At 37.8% G+C, this 21071-nt stretch overlaps 1 protein-coding gene across 5 annotated transcripts in view; it reads left to right on the forward strand.

Annotated features, from left to right (window-relative positions):
• sns (sticks and stones) overlaps positions 1 to 21071 on the forward strand; it is a 1009476-nt gene that overhangs the window by 845439 nt on the left and 142966 nt on the right. For all 5 annotated transcript variants that reach the window (XM_067773057.1, XM_067773055.1, XM_067773053.1 and 2 more), the window contains one exon: positions 20087 to 20235. In XM_067773057.1, the coding sequence (XP_067629158.1) occupies positions 20087 to 20235 (149 nt within the window). The remainder of the gene's footprint in view (positions 1 to 20086; positions 20236 to 21071) is intronic.

Consider the following 21071-nt stretch of genomic DNA (forward strand, 5'->3'; position numbering starts at 1 on the left):
GTACCGAAATTACCCTGATGGGATCCCGGATGGATCCCGAAAACCATCTAGAAGCGATGTTACGATTGAGTCTGAAATATTGGTGAAGGCCAGTATACGTAAAGTTATAATGTGTAAAAATTATTAAAAAGTAATAGTTTCATCAAAATCCGTGTAGCCGTTCTGTCGTGATTCAGCCACAAAGACGATTTTTTTAATTAAATTACAACTGTTCCTAGGGGGCGGGGACCTCCCCCCTTTTGAGAAATATATAGCTAGTAGATCCTTCTAGACTATTGGCTATATGCATGCTAAATATCATCCAAATCCGTCCAGCCGTTGCTTGATTGAGTCACAAAGACAAACGTCTGGACACACAAACATCCGAACATCAAAACATCCAAACTTTCCCATTTATAACATATATTAGATTAGAAATATTAGATATTAGATAGTAGATGAGATACTAGCCTTTACCCGCGGCCCCGTCCGCAAGAAGAAAATAAAATATATGGGCTATTCACGGTAGTCATCTTATCAAGTTATCTGTTTAAAAATTATTTTTGTCAATGTATTTTATTTTTGTAATAGAGTAAAAAATAAATAAATAAATGAGCTGATAATTGAAGCGAACGCTTACGTGAATAGTACAATACAGTTTTATGATTTAAAAAAATACATTTTGTCCTATGTTAAATTAATTGATATGACAGGGTTGAAGGAATTACTATTCATAGAACGAAGGAGTGAAACTACAATTAGTTAAAACCAAAGACAATTTTTTAGATGAAAATAGTGTTGCTTTTTCGGGTATTTAGTTGGTTAAAATATTACAAAAAGTGTAAATATAGTTATTACAGTTCGTGACAGGATTCATTTAAAAAATCAAAAATACATAGAACGAAAAAGCTGTGTTAGATATTAAAGATAAAACATATCGAATTTTAATTACGAATAATTTGCAGCGAATCTATAACCATAAAAGCTCGTAATTTAAAAAGGCATGTGTGCTGAACTACCGGTTTCGAAGAGTCCTTAAATGATCCCGGAAGGGTCCCAAAACGATATCAAAATAGTCCCAAAATGATCCCGACGGGATCCCGGACAAATCCCGAAAACCATCCAGAAATTATCCCTGAGGGGTCCCCAAATGTTCCCAAAATAGTCCCGAAATTACAATGACGGGGTCTCGGACGGATCCCGAAAACTATCCAGAAATGATGCGGGAAGGGTCCCAAATTATCCCGGAATATTCTCGAAATAACCCTGACGGGATCCCGAAAGCCATCCAGAATTGATACAGGAAGGATCCCAAATGATTCCAATGTGCCAAAAATGTTCCGAAATGACCCTGACGGGATCCGGGCGGATCCTGAAATGATTTCAGAAAGGTCCCCAAATGATCTTGAAATAGTCCAAAAAAGTCACGAAATCCGCCCGTCGAGATCCAGCACGGATTCCGAAAACTACCCAGAAATGATCCCCAAATATCCCGGACGAATCCCAGAAACCATCCAGATATGATCCCTAAAGAGTCCCCAAATGATCCCGAAATGACCATGACGGGATCCCAGATTTATCCCGAAAGCCATGCAGAGATGCCGGCAAACTCTCCTAATGATCCCGAATTAGTCTAGAAAAATTCACAAAAGGACCCCGACGGGATTCCGTAAACCATCAGAAAGGATCCCAGAAGGTTCCCCAAATGACCCCGGAATACTCCCGAAAAAGTCCCGAAATAACCCTGGCGGGATCCCGGACGGATCGCGAATATTATCCAGAAAGGATGCCGGAAGGGTCCAAAAATGATCCCGAAATTACCCTGACGGGTATCCGGACGGATCCGGAAAATCATCCAGAAATTATACTGACAGAGTCCCCGATGATCCCGAAAGAGTCCTTAAATAACCTTGACGGGATCCCAGATGGATCGCGAAAATCATCCAGAAATTATTCCGGAAAGGTTCTCAAATGATCACCTAATAGTCCCGAAATGACCCTGACGGGATCCCGAAAACCATCTAGAAATGATGACGGAAGATACCCCAAATGATCCCGAAATGTCCCGAAATGACCCCGACAGGATCCCGGACGGATCCCGAAAACCATCTAAAAATGATGCCGAAAGGGTCCCCAAATCATCCCGTATTAGTCGAGAAAAAGTTCCGAAATGACCCCGACGGGATCCCGAAAACCATCCAGAAATGATTACGGAAGGGACCCAAAATGATCTCGAAATAGTCCCGAAATGACCCCGACAGGATCCCGGACGGATCCCGAAAACCATCTAAAAATGATGCCGAAAGGTTCCCCAAATGATCCCGTTTTAGTAGAGAAAAAGTTCCGAAATGACCCCGACGGGATCCCGGACCGATCCCGAAAACCATCTAGAAATGATGGCAGAAGACACCCCAAATGATTCCGAAATGGCACCGACGGAATCCTGGACGGATCCCGAAAACCATCCAGAAATGATTACGGAAGGGACCCAAAATGGCCCCGAAAATGTTCCGTAGTGATCCCGGAAACCATCAAGAATTTATCTCTCAAAGTTACGTAAATGATCCCGAAAATACCCCGACGGGATGCCGGACGGATCCCTAAACCCATCCAGAAATGGTGCCAGAAGGGTTCCAAAATGATCGCGAAATAGTTCCGAAATGATGCCGCAATATTCCCGAAAATGTCTCAAAATAACCCCGACGGGATCCCGGACGGATCCCGAAAACTATACAGAAATGATCCCGAAGTAGTCTCGAGATAACCCCGGCGGGATACCGGACGGATCCCGAAAACCGGCCAGAAATGATCCCGGATGGGTTTCGATATGACCCTAACGGGACTACAAATAAGGTGAAGCTTACAAGCGCGCGTTGGAGCGAATGAAGAGTTACATAGAAACATACAGGTAAAGCTAATAAAAACAATTGATGGAGGGCGGATTGCGGCAGGTGAAGGAGAGGACCACTGATCGTTTTTCCAAAATTGTTTAGATCTCGATTCTTATGTGCCAGATACCAAAAACTATTGTAACGAATTTAGTGAAACTCCGCTTATTTCACACCTTCTACTAACGTTCGTATCGCTAAATTGCTGAATAAATAACTCTAATATTCAATTATGCAAAATGGTCTTTATTAGACTACTTTCACAATAATACTTCTACTTCTCAACAGATAGCGTGCTTAAATCCAACTGATTACTGCTTAGTGAGCTTTTTACCAGCTATAACTACAGATGCACGATTATTATAGCTTCTCGCATAGCCCATGCGCGTATATATGTGAGTGATACTTCCACAGATGATTGCCTACTTTTGGGAGTATCTCAGATATATGCATGTGTTTGTGCGTTGCTCTCCGCTGCTTGTATGCACATATGTATAGACACAATGATTGATATGTTGATGTGCATACAAGTCACTGCTTAGTATTGGTTTAGAGATGATAGTATCCCTTAGTGTTGCTAATATTCATCACACTGCCTTCCACCTAAGTCTGATCGTCTCGATCAGACAAATCTCTCGATCTAAACGCTGCCAGCCTTTCCAAATGACCACTTTTAGTTTGGTTCGTGATTTGCCAATGGTTTGTATGCGGTACACTACATCGTTGATCTGTTTTACAACTTTGTATGGGCCTTCCCAAATACACAGCAATTTCGGGGACAAACCTTTTTATCGTTGTGGGTTGTATAACTGCACCAAATCTCCTTCCTGAAAACCTTCCGAATTAATTGCTTTATCGTATCTGGCTTTCATCTTGTCACTCATAATCTTTGCTCGTTGCCTTATAAGATCGTGTATCTCTCTCAGCTCTTCTTCCAAGACATCAGTGGATTTCTTGACATTTCTCTCCGCATCGGCATCTATCCAAAACTTTTGATCAGCTGGCAGTCGAAGGTCAGCGGGAGTTTGGCCCGTTGTCAGTCAGAATGTAACTATATTCGTACACCATGCCTTGCAACCCAATTGTTTATAAACACTTCTGCTACTGTTTCCGCTTCTTGATTTGGGATTGGGTATACCTCTGGCCATTTGCTGAAATAATCCATAACCACCATACCTCGCAGTTCGCAATCCACTCAGTGACCGACTGATGGCAACCAACCCAATAGAATCTCTGTTTAATCTTCTCGAGCATTTTCGTGATTCCAAGATGACCTCCGCTTGGGCCATTATGCAGCTCACTGAGCACGTCAGGAATCCTCTTTGTGGCAACAACTATCAGTTTCTTCTTGCATTGACCATCCTCACTCTCCCATACTCGATGCAAGCAACCGGATATCAATTCTAAACTGTTCCACTGTGCGCAATATGACTTCGCAATAGGACTCTCGCTCACACCTCCTCTCTATTTGGTCCTTCATTTCGTTCGAGACCTTGCATAACATGTGACAGATCAGTATCTTCTAGCTGACACTTCCTTAGTTGTTCCTTGTCCCATTCATCTGTACATGTTATAGTCATTAGCCGGACATCTATAATGTTTTCTTTAGCCTCGGCCTTTGAACAGTGCTTGCATTCCAAACTACATGGTCTTCATGACATTGCATCAGCATTTCCATGGGTACTATCTTTTCGATGCTCAATGGAAAAGTCATAGCTTTGTAGTCGCTCGATCCACTGTGCCAATTGTCCTTCCGGATTACGGAACTGCAGAAGCCACTTCAACGCTGCGTGATATATCCTGACGCGGAATCGCTGGCCGTAGAGGTATTTGTGAAAATGTTTAATGCACTCTACCAATGCCAACAGCTCTCTCCGTGTAACGCTGTAGTTCCTCTCTGGTTTTCTAATTGAAAGGCTGTCATATGCAACTACCTTCTCCTGTCCATCGACCAGTTGTGATAAAACGCCTCCTATAGCATATACACTCCCATCTGTATCTAGAATAAATGTTGCTCCTGGACTCGGATATGCCAACATTGGGGCAGTGCACAAACGTTCCTTCAATGTTTGGAAAGCCACCTCTTGCTCCTTTTTCCATTCAAAATCTTTATTTTTGCTTGTAAGCTCATGGAGGCTATGGGCTACGCTGGAAAAGTTTGGTACAAATCGGCGGTAATATATGCATAGCCCAAGGAAACTTCTTAATTCATGCAAGTTCTGTGGTCCTGGATAATCCTTTACAGCTTCTATCTTTTCATTCGCAGTGCAGATGCCCTCTGTCGTTACCTTGTGACCCAAATAATTTACTTCCTTTTTAAACAGCGAACACTTTTTGGGACTTAGTTTCACACCAGCGCCAGCTATTCTCTGGAAAACTTCCTCCAAGTTCTTAAGATGTTCATAATACGATGATGTCGTCCAGATACACCAAGCATGTTTTCCATTGTAGTCCTTTCAGTACCTGGTCCATGAGTCTCTCAAAAGTAGCTGGTGCATTACAAAGTCCAAAAGGCATCACTGTAAATTGGCAAAGACCATCAGCGACACGGAAGGCGGTTTTCTCTTTGTCTTCCTGCTTCACCTCCAATTGTTAGTAGTCGCTTTTCAAGTCCAGTATGGAAAACCAATACGTACCAGATAACGAGTCCAAAGTATTGTCAATTCTTGGCAATGGGTAGCTATCCTTTTTACTAACGTCGTTCAACTTTCGATAGTCCACGCAAAACCTCGTTTTTCCATCCTTATTCTTCACAAGTACCACAGGTGAGCTCCTTGGACTAGCTGATGGTACGTGTTCCTGGAGCTGGTCACAGTTAATAAATACTTCATCCTCTTGGCATCTTCCCAAAATAGCTCCTTTGGTCAGTTTGACATGAACTCATTGAGTACTCCTACCGCAATACGTCCATCTTGTTTTGCCATAGCCAAGGTTTTTACTACAAGTATGTTCGGTGTTGATTTGTTTGCTGCCTCGACAACCCACAATTTGTTTGTCCCACAATCTCCATCAACCTTTGCCCAGATGACTGCTTCGGATTTTGCTGGTATTTGCTGACTCTCTTCCACCAGCACTCGTTTTCTGCTGTAGCCTCTCTCGTAGCCGAAATTAAGTGGCACATCCATGTTCTTAGATCGCATCGTCTTGCTTTGCATATCGATCTTGATGCCTTGGTCGATTAAGAAGTCCACTCCAATTAATGATTTCATTAACAGTCTTTGCCAATATAAAATTGTGTAGTACCGTGACGTTCCCAATCGCTACTTCACATGGTACTTCTCCAATTACCTGGGTGTCCTCTCCGGTGGCTGTACGTAATCTTGCTCCAAGAATTGGTCTAATCTTTTTGTTGACTAAATCTGATCGAATTATGGAGTGAGATGCACCCGTATCTACAGTCAGTAAACGTTCCTTTCCATCCACATGTCCTCCGACAGTAAGATTACTTGACATTCTTCCAATTTGCGAGATAGAGATTATGGGGTATTCAATTGAGGAGCCAGCTGTCGCCCCTTGTGGCTGACTCGCTTTAGTTTAACGATTAAGTGGACTTGGATATTTGCTCATCTCCTTCAGCTCTGCGTTTACGGCCACCCACATTGTTGGAACTATTGGGATTGGTACTGCAATAACGTGCAATGTGCCCTGGCTTTCCACACCTAAAGCATTTGATGGCACCATCGTTTTTCTGCTGCGTTCCTTTTAATGCTTCCAAAATTGTGTCTACCCAGTCCGGCCTTACCACTTCTACGCCATGAGCTTTGTATGCGGGCTTACTCAAAAGTGAGGCAGTTTCCTGAGCTAGTGCATGGGATACTATTTCAGCAAATGTTTGCTTTAGGCTTGCGTATGTAGCATGCTTTGTTTCGACGTCCCGTATGGCATTTATAAAACTCTGAATCTTTACCCTTTCTGTGTATTCCACAGGTGCGCCCGCATTTGCAAAATGAGCCAATCTTTCAATGTCTGAAGGAAACTCCTGCAAAGTCTCGTTAGATTTTTGGTAGCGGTTTTGCAATTCTATTTGGTAGATTTGTTGCCTGTGTTCGCTTCCGTAACGTCGTTCTACAGCAGCCATCAATGATTCATAGTTTTTCCGCTCTCCTACGGGAATCGTCTGTAGGACGATCTTCTCAAACTGAAGCTTAAACACCTGGAAAGCAACAGAACCGTCAAAGGATGGTATTTTTACCTTTGAATTGCTGAAACAGCCGGGCGATTTAGTTGTAACTGCTCCATACGACCCTTCAAATCATCGACTTCTGCCTAAAATTGATCGATTTTTGCATCCTGCGCTTCCAGTTTTAATGATACCCTTGCTTCTTGTTCTGACAGTTGCGAGGATATGCGAGTTCTTGTGCTTTCAACTGCTCAGCCATATATGTCTTCTATTCTTCTAACTGTGTTTCCATCTTAGATGTAATCTGTGTCGACATTTCTGAAATACGCATCTTCTGTTCTTCCATCTTGGAAGTTAAACGGTTATCCTGCGATTCCAGTTGAGATGACATTTCGGTTGATATTTGTGACGACATTTGCTTCAACACTGCTAGTATCGCGTTAGTGTCAACACTTGCCAATGGATTCGGAGTCTCTATGTTCTCCTCCATTTTAGTCGCTGGTTCTTCCATATCAGGATAAAAGACATACTCTTCTACGTTAATTCCTTCTGGTTCCATTACCTCCCGTTGTCGTGCCTGATGTTCTAGTTTATTGCCGGTTGTATTCAATCCACGGCTCTCCAACTCCTTTTGTTGATCTTCAATTCACTCCACTTTGCCATGTCCTTGTTTTATTCAATATCTTCGGAATTTATTCAACAATTCCTCTCCTGACACCAACTGTAACGAATTTAGTGAAACTCCGCTTATTTCACACTTTCTACTAACGTTCGTATCGCTAAATTGCTGAATAAATAACTCCAATATTCAATTATGCAAAATGGTCTTTATTAGACTATTTTCATAATAACACTTCTACTTCTCAACAGATAGCGTGTTTAAATAAAACTGATTTCTGCTTACTCAGCTTTATCTCCTTTTATGCTCTGTAATGTCTCGTTCGCATACTTCTAGGCGTTTATATTGCTAGAATTTACTACTCGTTTACCAGCTATAAATGTATCAGCTATAACTACAGATGTACGATTATTATAGCTTCTCGTATAGCCCATGCGCGTGTATATGTGAGTGATATTTCCACAGATGAATTCCTACTTTTGGAACTATCTCAGATATATGCATGTGTTTGTGCATTGCTCTCCACTGCTTGTATGGACATATGTATAGATATAATGATTGATTTGTTGATGTGCATACAAGTCACTGCTTAGTATTGGCTTAGAGATGATAGTATTCGTTAGTGTTGCTAATATTCGTCACGCTATTGATTTTGGAGAAAATTTATATTGAGTTATAACAATTTATAGATTTTACACCAGAGGGGGAGAGAATGTGTAAAAATGATTAAAAAGTAATTGTTCGAAGGGGTCCGACCCCACCCCCCTTTCCATGTTCGAAAAAAATTTCTTTAATAGACTATTGTCTGTGTCCCAAATTTCATCAAAATCCGTGTAGCCGTTCTGGCTACAATAATTAAATTATAACTGTTCCTACGGGGCGGGGACCCCTACCCCTCCCTTTTCAAAAACATATAGCTAGTAGACCCTTCTAGACTATTGGCTATATATACGCCAAATTTCATACAAATAGGTCCAGCCGTTCTTGCGTGATTGAGTCACAAAGACAAATATCCAAACATACAAACATCCAAACTTTCCCATTTATAATATATATTAGATTAGATATATAGATATAGATTAGATTAGATTAGATCAGACTAGCAGCCCGTGTGCGACGTTGCTCGCAAAACGGATGTTTATTGTTGTACAAAATAATAACAAATTATACGTGAGATATGTTATTGATATTAGAAAAGAGAATTACTCTAAATGTACATACATGTGTGGTATTTATTTAATTCTATAACTTAAGTACTTCCGAATACACTACATTTTTAGTTTTATTATCTGAAGGTAGCAGTATAGTTTGATTAGGAGGGTTCCCAGTTCTCGATATTGCAACATGCAACTGCCCATGGGTGAAACATTCTGCACGCAAGTTAATACCAACATTGTGAAAACTTTGGCCTTGTGATTTGTTGATTGTGACTGCAAAGGAAACCTTCACAGGAAATTGTAACCGTTTATATTGGAAAGGCATATCCGTTGGAATCATAGGTATGCGGGTTATCAACGATATCTCTCCGGCCGCAGGACCCGTGAGGATCATTGCCTCGAGGATATTGTTATGCATTCGTTTTATTTGTAATCTCGTTCCATTTCATAGAGTTGTTGGCTTTAGGTTACGCAGCAAAATAACTGGAATATAGTTTTTTAGCTTCAAATTATGGATTAAGCGAATTTAAAAATTCAATTGGATAGTGTCCGGCATCTTCATTATTAAGAACAGTATCATTTGATATATACTCTTTAACTTGGCCCGGAACTCTATCTAGAATTATGTTATTTATTTCGTCTACAGTCTTATTCCTTGGTGAAATGATAGCCCGTTCGCATATGGCTTTCTGTATATCTCTTCGATATCGGGTAAGCTTCTGATATTAATTCGCTCACGTTATGTACCACATTCCCAAGCTTTGAATCTACTATAAAGTAGCCGTTCTCAGTGAAAATTTTACCATCTCCAATATCTAATAAATCGTGGGGAAATATACTTATAGTTCCGTTAAGATGCGCTCTCATGTTTGTTCGCAGACACAATTTTTCGAGGTGAATCCATAATAACGATGATTTGAAGCACGATTTAACAATACCAGTTCGACTTCCTTTCGCCATTACTGGCAAAGTCTGGGATTGTTATCCCACCAAAGGGTTTGTCGTTTGATCTTATGTCTTTTAATGTACGATCTACTGCTTCAATATGTGCTCGGTTAGTCATTGTACACTCATCTCACTCTATAAGAATTGCCTCTTGTATTATTTTAAAAGTGGAGTGGGCTGTTCGACCACCAGATAAAAGAGTCGCTGCAATTCCCGATGATGCTACAGCCAGCGCCGCGTGACCTTTACATCTGGCATATGCGAGAAGAAGATTAAGTAAAAAGGTTTTCCACAACCACCAGGAGCATCTAAGAAAAATGCTTAACCTCTTTTGTTTTCAATGCTGTCAACGACTTTATCATATTTGATCTGATCGGAAACCATTTTCGATATATTAGCTTGAAGGTAGTCATTTAAATAATTTAAGTCACATGGGCGCCTCAGGATTGGATCAAGAGAGTATTCCGGTAATTGAATATCACGATTTGGGGAAGGCAACCCAAAACTGGATAAATCTTTTTCGCAAATGCCTATTACTTTGTCCTCGATGTCAATCAAACCTTAAAAGAAATGTTAACTACTTATTCAATCATTACCATAATAGTCATAACATTTTTTCAAACTTGATTTATTAAATCTTCAGAAACTTGTAGATCGGGTTCGTTACGCCTTCTGCGTTGATTGAAAGGGAAGTCTTCACAGAATTCATCCTTGAACATGTTCCATAAAACTCAGCATTTGACGGCTGACAAAAAACTATTTAAATGGAAAATAACTCTCTTAGCCTTGGCGGCGAATGCAAAAGAGCTGCCTATGCTATGGCATTTTTCCAATTGTCGTCGTTTTCCAAAAGTAGTAGTTCCCTGCAAGCAGCTTGAAAAGTTGGGAAAACTACACCATTTACAGTACTCAAGCTTTCAAAAGAGGTATGACCTCGAATATTGTGAATCAATAAACGTATGTTAAAACATTCCGTCTGATTGGGGTGTACATTGTAAACTCTACCAAGCGCCGAATCCGTTTTAATCCCTGGGTTACCTTCAATAGATATTCCGCACTTCCTTCTGGAAAATGTATTATTGGTCCACGTGTAATATATATATTTTTTTATTTAAAGTCAACAACAGACACAACGCGGTCGACTACTAAAAATAATATAATTCAATAACAAAATATTTGTAAATTTAAAAGCTAACATTAGGATTCAATACCTAAGAATTTTAAAAATTAAATTCAACTCTAAACAAAAAGAGAATTAAATTTGCTCTTATTTTAATTAACCATCTGTTCAGATATGAGAGTATTGAATTATGCAAAGCAGTAAAAGAGTATTCCATGCTGATACGACTATAAAAATTATTATAGTGCGAACACCAATTCCGCAGGGGATTATTTTTAGCAAACTTTTCTCGGCAAGTTGATAGGTGGAAGGGCACATAGTGTCTAAAAGTTCTGCTAGGGACAGCGAAGTTTAGGTGAGTGACAAGGTAAGAGGAGTCTACCTCACCGATGATGAGCTTGTGCAGGAACATTACCCCAAGTAATATTCTTCGGTTTTCCAAAGTTGGCAAACTAATAAGAAGCAGCCTATTTTTGTATGGTGGTAGATGAAGATTAGGATCCCAGTTAAGGCCGCGGAGTGCGAATTCGATGTATATAGTTTTGATACCGCGGGCACCAGACATAAGAGCAGTACTCAAGTATTGGACGTACTAAAGATGTTAAAAGGAGCTTAGTGAGATACGGATCATCAAACTCTTTGGCCCACCGTTTCACAAATCCAAGTGCCCCTGTTGCTTTGTTCATAATTGATGAAATATGCATATTGAAACACAGTTTCGGATCAAAGAATACTGTCAAATCACTAACAACAGATACACGCTTCAAGAGCGTGCTATTTAACGTATAAGATGCCAAAATTGGCTTCACACGATGAAATGTCATCAGCTTGCATTTAGAACAGTTTAAATCTAGTAAATTCGCTGTACAGCAGCATTGAAAAGAGCCCAAGTCGGCCTGTAAGAGATGGAAAGAGGATAACTCAGAAAGCAGGTATGCATAGCACAGTTTAACATCATCCGCATACATAAAAGTACGGGAATGTAAGATAATTTTTGGTAAATCATTTATGAATAGGGTAAAAAGTAATGGACCCAAATGACTACCTTGAGGAACCCCAGGCGTTACATTAAACTTCTTTGAAAGATAATTTTTAAACAAAACTTGCTGAGTCCTGAGTTGGCAAGATAACTTTCAAGTAAATGCTTCGGAAACCCAAGAAAATCAAGTTTAAAAATTGGAAGTTCATGATTGACAGAGTCAAAGGCTTTACTGAAGTCGGTGTAAATCACATCAATTTGCCTTTTGTTTAAAAATCTGTCCATTACTAAACTCTAGCAAGTTGGTAGTGGTTGATCTCGAGGTACAAAACCATGCTGGCTAGACGATAGTAAAGAGCTGCACATGTGCTGAAGTTGACGAGTAATAATTCGTTCGAAAGATTTAGGGATAGCTGAAAGCTTGGCTATGCCCCTATAGTTCTCAATATTAGATCTACTACATTTTTTGTGCAAAGGGATGATAAATGACTCCTTCCAAATTAATGGCAAATACCCAGATTCCATGGATAGCGTAAATAATTTAGTAATCGGCTCTGGTAGATTCACGGCACAGTACTTAAGCACACAGCTAGGAACACCATCAGGCCCGGAGAAAAAATTGGTTTCAAATCCAAAAGATTCTGAAGAACAGTATTGTTATCAATGACAAGTTTTAGCATGCAATTAAAACTTTCTAATTTATACGGATATTGACCAAAAAATCTGCAAATAAATTAGCGATATCAATATCGGAATTAGCATTCTTACAACCACTTCATGATAGAGAAGTGTTTTCGCAAAAGAATCGGTAGCGCATAGTTCGAAAAATGCCATCAACGTAGTCTTACGGGGGTTTTCCAGAACTCGGTGTACATTATCTTCCGAGAAGTACGCTCGTTGCCCATTCTCTAAATACACTGCTAAGTGTACAACAGTTGGATCGCTCATGGATGGGAAAATCAAAAAAACACCAGAAAGACTCTGAAGTGCTTATATACCGACCGTTGAGATATTTTTGAATCTCATCCAAAGTATTTTGAAAAGAATATGTCAAAATTGATCTGTGCCCTTATTTACATATTTGCAAATGTATTTAATAACTTTAACGGAATGACAGTATTCAACGTTAATATGTGCTGCAGGAATACAGGGTAATAAGGAACAAACCATCTATTGTATATTGTGGTCATAGTTCCACGTACACCAAGGTCGGCAGTATTACCTCCGTTTTCAGGACACCGTCTATGGTATGTTGGGTAGCCATCTTCGCCAGACTGCGTCTCAGCGCTATAATTGCGGGGAAATCTTTTCACACACTTACCATCTGCCATGCATTGGGAAAATATATTATGTTGTCCAAATGGTCCATGTATTATATTTTTGCACACAATTTTTCGTGTGGTTGAATTTTCGTCTGCAGCCAAACAACAATGCGGTAACCCACGTTTTTGCCATTCTACTGAGATCATGTAGCACCGAACTTCTCCAAATATGCATTTTTTGTTTAAAATAAACATTAGCTTTCTCTTTTTTAAATGAAAAACTCTATCTACAATATCATGTCGATCATATGACTTTTGTGAATCAAAAAGCTCTTATTTGTGACCATTCAGGATTACATGTGAATGTTATAAATAAATCAGGGCGTCCATAATGACGTACATATGTCATCGCGTTTTGTGTTTTTTCCTGCATATAACGCGTTGAGCCCAAAAATGACGATGGAAGTATAACTTTTTGGCCTATAGCAGAAACATTAATATTAGAGTCTTCATTGACAGCATCGTATATATTCTTCAGCACGTAGCTTTTGCTGATTTCCGCGTATGAAATTCAATATTTCGGAAATCATCTTTGCCATAATGTCCACGGAGTATTGATTCAATAAATTTTTAAAATAATGAAGGTGATTTAAACAGTTATCTCTGATCATGAACCGGTGAGCATAGAACTGCATGTAAGATATTTTGTTTGATCACAATTTGGCTTCTTCAAACAGTATCCGTCTTCTCCTCTTGCAAACATGGTCCGATATTGAAGAGGATCATACGCTCGATGTAGCTCAGAGACTCGTTGGAGTTGCCCTGTGTGGCAGTGCAATACAATATCTCTAGGCCCCTTGTCTTCGTCTATCAAAAGGACGGCTACTTCATTCACTAAAGATGCATTATATCGTCCTCTGTGATCATTACCCGGTAATTTGTCTGCGTGTATAACTAACCGAAAATTATTCTCAGACTCGGGCGTTGACCTACGTTCTATATTGCACTTAAAGCTTGAAATTAATGAATTATGCATGTGCAATAAATTTTAAAGTATTTCAATAACTTCCACATTTAACGAAGGATTCATGTTTGAGCGAATAGATGTTTGGTCAGCTTGAGAAATAAAATAAATTTGTAAGCATTTAGCAAGTACATCCGGTTCTGGCAATAATGATCCAATGATGTGGTATACCTGCCCTTGAATTTTGTATATCGGGGGAAATTGCCTTCTCTTATCTCATGTGTACCAAAAGACGTAATTTGAAATAAGCTATTGTACTTTCTTGCATTATTTAAAAATGCTTTGATAATGGATGATTCCCACGAATTAGGAACTTCAGCAGATCCAGTGGCTCCTGAATATTAGAAATAATAACTTTACCTCCCGCACAACAAAGACCTGGCGCCTCGCTACTCCATTTTTTCGCACCGCAATATACACAAAACTACATTCATTCTTAATATTTGAAGCTATTTTGAATTAGGATAATCTATATTTGCATGGTAATCAAAAGCGCATCTATTGTAAAACAAATAAGCCCGCACCCGTTCTTCTACACGATATGAAGCAGCCGCTAACGTATTGTGCGGTGTTTTCCGGGATAGTCTCGTTCGCACTTTCGGCATTTTTCAATTCGTAAAAACTAACTTTCACTGATTTTAATTATTTTAAGATATTTTTCAAATGCTCACACATTCGCTACATAAACTTTCACAAAAGTAAACAAATATTAACTTTCAAACAAACCGAAAATCGTAACGAATTCTCAAAACTAAATTCATATTTTATAAATAACAGCTCATAAAGTGACATTATAGTCAATGACATAACGATTAGACAACCAAAAAAAATTGCAAGCCCCATCGCAAGTAAATAAATGCAGGTGTGCGATTTATCATCTCCTTTCCCGGCGCCTTGATTCCTCTCCCCTGCTGCTCCACCTAACTCCCATTCTCATTCTACTCCACCCTCACCTTCACCCTCATATTAATATGAATTAATATCTCCAAAAATAAGAAATATTCAAATAAAAACGGTTTTTTATAGATGTAACCGTCAATACCTTTTCTTTGATACCCATATTATATGTATACTAGCAAGTACCCGGCTTACTTCGTTACGCCGCAAAAAGTAAATCTATTGAGTTTTTGCTATCTGGGTATAGTTTAAAAGAAGAGATACTCTATTTCAAAACGCTTTTCAAAAACGCCACGCCTCAAAACTCTTGTTAAAAACACCCTACATCAGAATATTTTTCGAAAATGTCCTATCTCAGAATTTGATTTAAGAACGCCCCATCTCAGAATTTATCCCAGCTCAAAATGTATTGAATTTATACCGAGATGAAACAAATTTTGAAATAGGGAATTCTTCAATAAAATTTTGCGGTAGGGCATTTTTGAGCCAAATTCTCAGGAAGGACGTTTTTGAAAATAATTTTGAATAGGGTGCTATTCCATTCATATTCCATATTTTTTTCTGAAATATAATATATTAGGGGATCGACGACAAAAAACAAATATTGAATAAATCTTCCATTGTATATTTACGAGACATCTTTGTTATAATGTTTTGCCTGGAGCTCTTAAAATATTTATTTCTATTATCCAGTGCTTCCTCTGAGAGCTTTCCTGTTGGAAGTAATGCTTTATTAATAATGTCTGGCCCATGAATTAAAATTTTGTGAATGCTCGATGGCATGTAATACCATGGGTACAAATCTACAAACATTTTTGTGGTCAACGGCGAATCCACATGACATAGTTTGAAGTATGACAGCAAATCACTTAATTAGATTTTTGTCAACTCCCGTTATTTCCGCAGCATTTGAAGGGCATTGGAAAAACGTCTGGCTGTGTTGCCATCATTGATCGTCCCAAAGCGTTGTTTTGGAAAATCTACTAATAACCCCATGTCTTCTTTAAATATTTTTTTTCTCTTTTAAAAAATCTTTTTTTCCGTTCCTTCAAGAGTTTTGTCCACCAACGCTTGCAGGTTGACTTCCGCTGACAGATCAGTTATAACAATGAATTCTTTTAGAGGATAACATGCAATTTTTTCTTTTCTTAGGAATTCATATGCTGAGTGAAGGTCAGCATAGCTTTATTTGGCCCCAGATCGTATTTCCAAATACGTTTTAACTGTAAACTTTTGATTTATATATAGAGCTACTGCCTCTTCTGGAGTATATTTAACTATCACTGATGCTGGACGAGTAAGAGCATATTATATTTTAGTTCCGTCTGCATATTTGGTGATGGCTTCTACCATTAATGCTGCATACCGCTGACCTGATAACCTCAAGCTAGAAGCAGTTGCAAACGCTAACTCTTTTTTTGAATAGTTTCTTAATAATGTGATAACTTTTTCCTTTTCGACTGATGACTAGCCCCCGGAAAAGATATCACTGTTCATCCCTTCATCTTTAAAATATGTCTGCAACTTTTCCACTCACAAATTTTGATACGGCTTTTTTATTGGAGTCAACTTTGAACTGTAATTTTTTTCTTTTGCGTTATTTTGCTTATACCGAATCTCGAAAAGTTCGTCCTTTGAATTTTCCACATTTCCTGAAAACAAAATATTACATGAAAAGCTGCATTTTCCTGCAGCTAAAGTTGTACTATTTTAGTTATACGAATAATAGCAAACAAATTTAGATAAAAATTAAAGCGGATAAACGCGGATAACGAGGTTGCTGGTCTTATGAACTCAAAACACTTCAAAAATTTTACTTAGTTTAACATTATCCCACTACTTATAACATGAAAAACTAATTCCTTTTCAATTGAAATCACAAAAATGTATATTTACTAAAATTAGCACACCTCAGAAAATAAACACAATATTATATTTTAGCAATTGAAGAATAATTCACAGCAGGCCAGCAATTTAAATTTTCAAATTCAATGTCAAAAATTCGAGTTAAAACTTTTTCTCAATTGATATGCTTCCAAATAAAGCTCCGCTAGTCGATTCAAGATAGTTCAAATTTCCTAGTTTTTTTATTTTTTCGCTTAACTACGTATTTCTAAATAGATTATCAAAAGAATTTTTGAAATTCAAAGATATACTTTTTTTAATTAATATTTTCTAGAACATGAAATTAATACACTGTGCGCCATTTCTGAAATGCGTGCCTCCTGTGACTCCAACTGAGATGTCATTGCCGATGTTTGTGCAGATTTTGTACTCGTCTGCGGTGTTTCGTTTTCTTCTTCCATTTTTGTTGTTGTTTTGTCGCTATCAGAATGAAAGGCATACTCGTCAGCATTGATTTCTTCAAATACCATAGCTACATTTAGTCGTCTTTGTAGCTGGGATTTATTGCCAGTAGTAGCCAATCCACAGGCTTCCAACTCCTCCTTCAATTCACTCAACTTTGCCATATCCAAGTTATATTCCCAATCTTCGGAATTTATTCCATTCCTCTTCTTATACCAATTGTAACGAATTTAGGGAAACTCCACTTATTTTACCCCTTCTACTAACGTTCATATCGCAAAACGGTTGAATAAATAACTGAATATTCAATAATGGAAAAATGGTCTTTATTAAACTACTTTGAAAGTACTTCACAATAACACTTAACTTCACAACTGATAGCGTGCTTAAATCACACTGATTTTTTTACTATTCAGCTTGCGCTCTTGTATACTCTCTGCTGCTTCATTCGCATATTTCTACTACAGTCTAGACGTTTCGCCTGCTAGAACTGCTGTACATATCTCCTACTTAGCTATATACATGTATATTTGTAGTTTATGAGTTTCTCATAATCATATGCGTGTGTATGTGTAGCAACTTTGCTACAAGTGTGTGCGCGTAATATCTCTTCGTGCCTTATATATATGGGTGTAAATGATGATTGATGTGTTTATGTACACAGTGTGGCTCGCTTCAATGTTTTTGTGTTGGGAGTTTATTACTAGTGATTGTAATATACGTCGCAATATATATGAAGCGCAGTAAAGCTATTTTCTGTAATCTTAATTTTATATGCATAAAATTACATGCATGAAACTGTTTTTTGTGGGTTAGGTGCCCCACTGCTTGGAGAAGTTTGCGGTATATTAATGCTGTAACCATCCTCACCATTTAAAAATATGATAGGGTATTGCAAGGGGTCATATGAAGGATGAATTTCTCACACGATGGAGAGTGTTATCGTGGGACTCTAGTACAATATGGCGGGGACCAGCATTTTCGTCAACTATCAATACTACGATCTCGCCTGTAGTCGGGGAATTATATCGACCACGGTATTCATTAACAGGACGTTTGTCGGCATGGATTTCAACCCAACAGTTATTCTAATTAGATGGCATGCGCTCCATAGAAGTCATAATCTTCAAACATACACATTATATTCAAGCAGAATTTCTTGAATTAATTTCAAAATATCTCTTTGAAGAGTTGGTGCAGCATTTTGGCGCAGAAGAAAAATATGTTTGTAAAAATTTTGGAACCATGTTGGGCGGTGGTAATAAACTTCTAATAATATGGTACACTTGTCCAAGTATGTTGAAAGTCGGCATGAAATTACCTTCTCTAATTTCATTACCGTCCAACGAAATCATAGCGAAACAACAATTTTCTTATATTTTGTTTAAATTGACTGGACGATTGTTGGCGGAGGCTCACCCATATCACTTAATTTGGCATGATCTTACTACAGCACATACCTGGTGTTTCATTTGGCCACTTTCTAGCCTTACAAAAAACGTAAATTTCACTTATGCGGCCAATGAAAAGTGGAGACTTTTCCATATAATTCAGATGTGGTCTGTAGTTAAATGCTGACTTCAGACCAATCGCCCTTTGCCTGTTGTTGAATGCTCGTTACCTTTCATTTTAACTCTCCCCTTTGTTCCAAAAAGCATCATATTTCGCTAATAAATATCAGAATTTAAAATAAGGTAAAGGGAGGAAGCGACAGAAAGAGCGCGTTTATTACTTTCTTAAGCTACATATGTACATATGTATTGCTTTGTTTGTAGCAAAACAATATCAAAGCAAATCACATTTTTTATTTGCATATAATGTGTGTTTCTAATCAGCTTTACTACATGCATAAGTACACATGTGTTGCTTTGTACGGAATTGATTTTCAGTGGTTGTCGCAAAACAATAACAAAGCAAAAAACTCGTGCATTTTCCAAGAGCAAAAAACGCACTCTCTTTGGCTGTGATAATATGTATCTCTCCACAAACATGAAGTTGTTTTTGTTGGCCCGCTGTAGCTTGGGTTTGGCCATCGAAAAGTCTTATGTTGCATTATTTGGGGGTTTTCATAAACTTTATACTTAAAATAAAGGGCTTTAGTTTGTGAAAATGGAAAAAATAAAAAAAGAGCAGGGTGTTTATTTGCGCCAATACTTTCTTAAAAAAATTCATAAAAATCTGTTTGGCACTTCTTGAGATTAGCCATTCCGAACATTCCCATATAAGCATTTTTATATATGTAATTAGTATGGATAAACCCTTTGAGGTTACCATGGTCCACATTTTCGATATCTGCCAAACCAACTAAGGTAACAAAATTAAAACTACCTTGCATTAATATCCTCGTCAATGCCTATCGTTTCATACCTATATCGTATGAACACATTATAGAGTTATCCTGGTCCACATTTTGGTCGATATCTCGCAAACTAAGTTCGATATTGAAATGAAATCAACTCTACATTAAACCCCTCGTCGATACCTATCGTTTGATACCCATATCGAATGACCACATTTTAGGGTTACCCTTGTCCACATTTTGGTCGATATCTCAAACACGTTTCTAAATATTTGCAGTTTTTTTAGCCTATAACCATGTCGAGCCACCACTAAATATATGCTCAAAATTTCATCTCAATCTTCAACCGTTCTCGTCTTTGCGGTCCAGAAAAAAACGGCTTTCAAAATATATATTAAATAATATAGAAATATAGATTAAGATTTACCTTTTTTATACTCATATACTTTCATTTCTTCACCATTTTTAATTACTAAATTTTTGCATACAGCTGGGAGTGACAATCAACCAGGAAAAACTGCAACTATAGAAATGTATGCTCCTAGTTCATATAATGACACCGTTACTGGCGAAACGTTATCTAGTGTTTCGGAAAAGAGTGAATCTTATTCAAATGAAGGCAGCCAAGTTGAATATACTGTAAGTACCTAGTTCTATTTATTTCTTCATGCTAGGTCACGTACACAAATGAATATATGTAAAACTATTGTCAATTGACTTAATACTATTGTAAAGCGAATTAAAGTCAATAAAGTCGACGTCAGATAGGACAATACCAATTTTACCCGTAAATTGAATAAATGCTTTGATTCAAACACGTAACGAAGTGTTACTTCTGTCTTTTGATAACTTTGAAAGTTTCCATATTTAATATTCCCTTTGTTCGCAACATTTTTTAAGTTATAAAACAAAATAGTTTTAATTATCAAAATTTAAACTACATCTAATAACAACTATAAAAAATGTTTTAAGCAGACATACAAAATAATAATAATTTTTGTAGATTTTTGTTGGTAATAGGCTTTTTTGACCAATCGTTTCTTAATTGCAAATAAAGATATTTATTTCAATAATAATTTTTTCCTGGTTTCGAAAAAGTCATAGAAACTTCAATAAGTATGAAAAAAGCTTTCAAATAAATTTTGATCAATACATGTTTTTTTAAGTCATCCGAAATAATTTTATAAATTTTATTTTGTTTGAGCCTTCAAAAATAATTATTCGGGACCTTTATCTATATACAACAGAGCTGTAAAATGATTCAATCAGTACAGTTATAAATCAAGATTGATTCATTTTACAAATATGATTGGGTGATTTCAAATATATAAGCCAAGTTTGAATGCGATTTCATTGTATCCATTCAAAAATTCCGTTAGTGATTGCATGACTGTGAAAAAAGCATTCAGCGTGATTGTGAATGCATCGAGAGCACTCCCACTCACGAGTGATTGCAAAATTTGTTGACTGCAATC

Source organism: Eurosta solidaginis, chromosome 3 (genome assembly GCF_040869045.1).
Source record: "Eurosta solidaginis isolate ZX-2024a chromosome 3, ASM4086904v1, whole genome shotgun sequence".
NCBI classification, from domain to species: domain Eukaryota; kingdom Metazoa; phylum Arthropoda; class Insecta; order Diptera; family Tephritidae; genus Eurosta; species Eurosta solidaginis.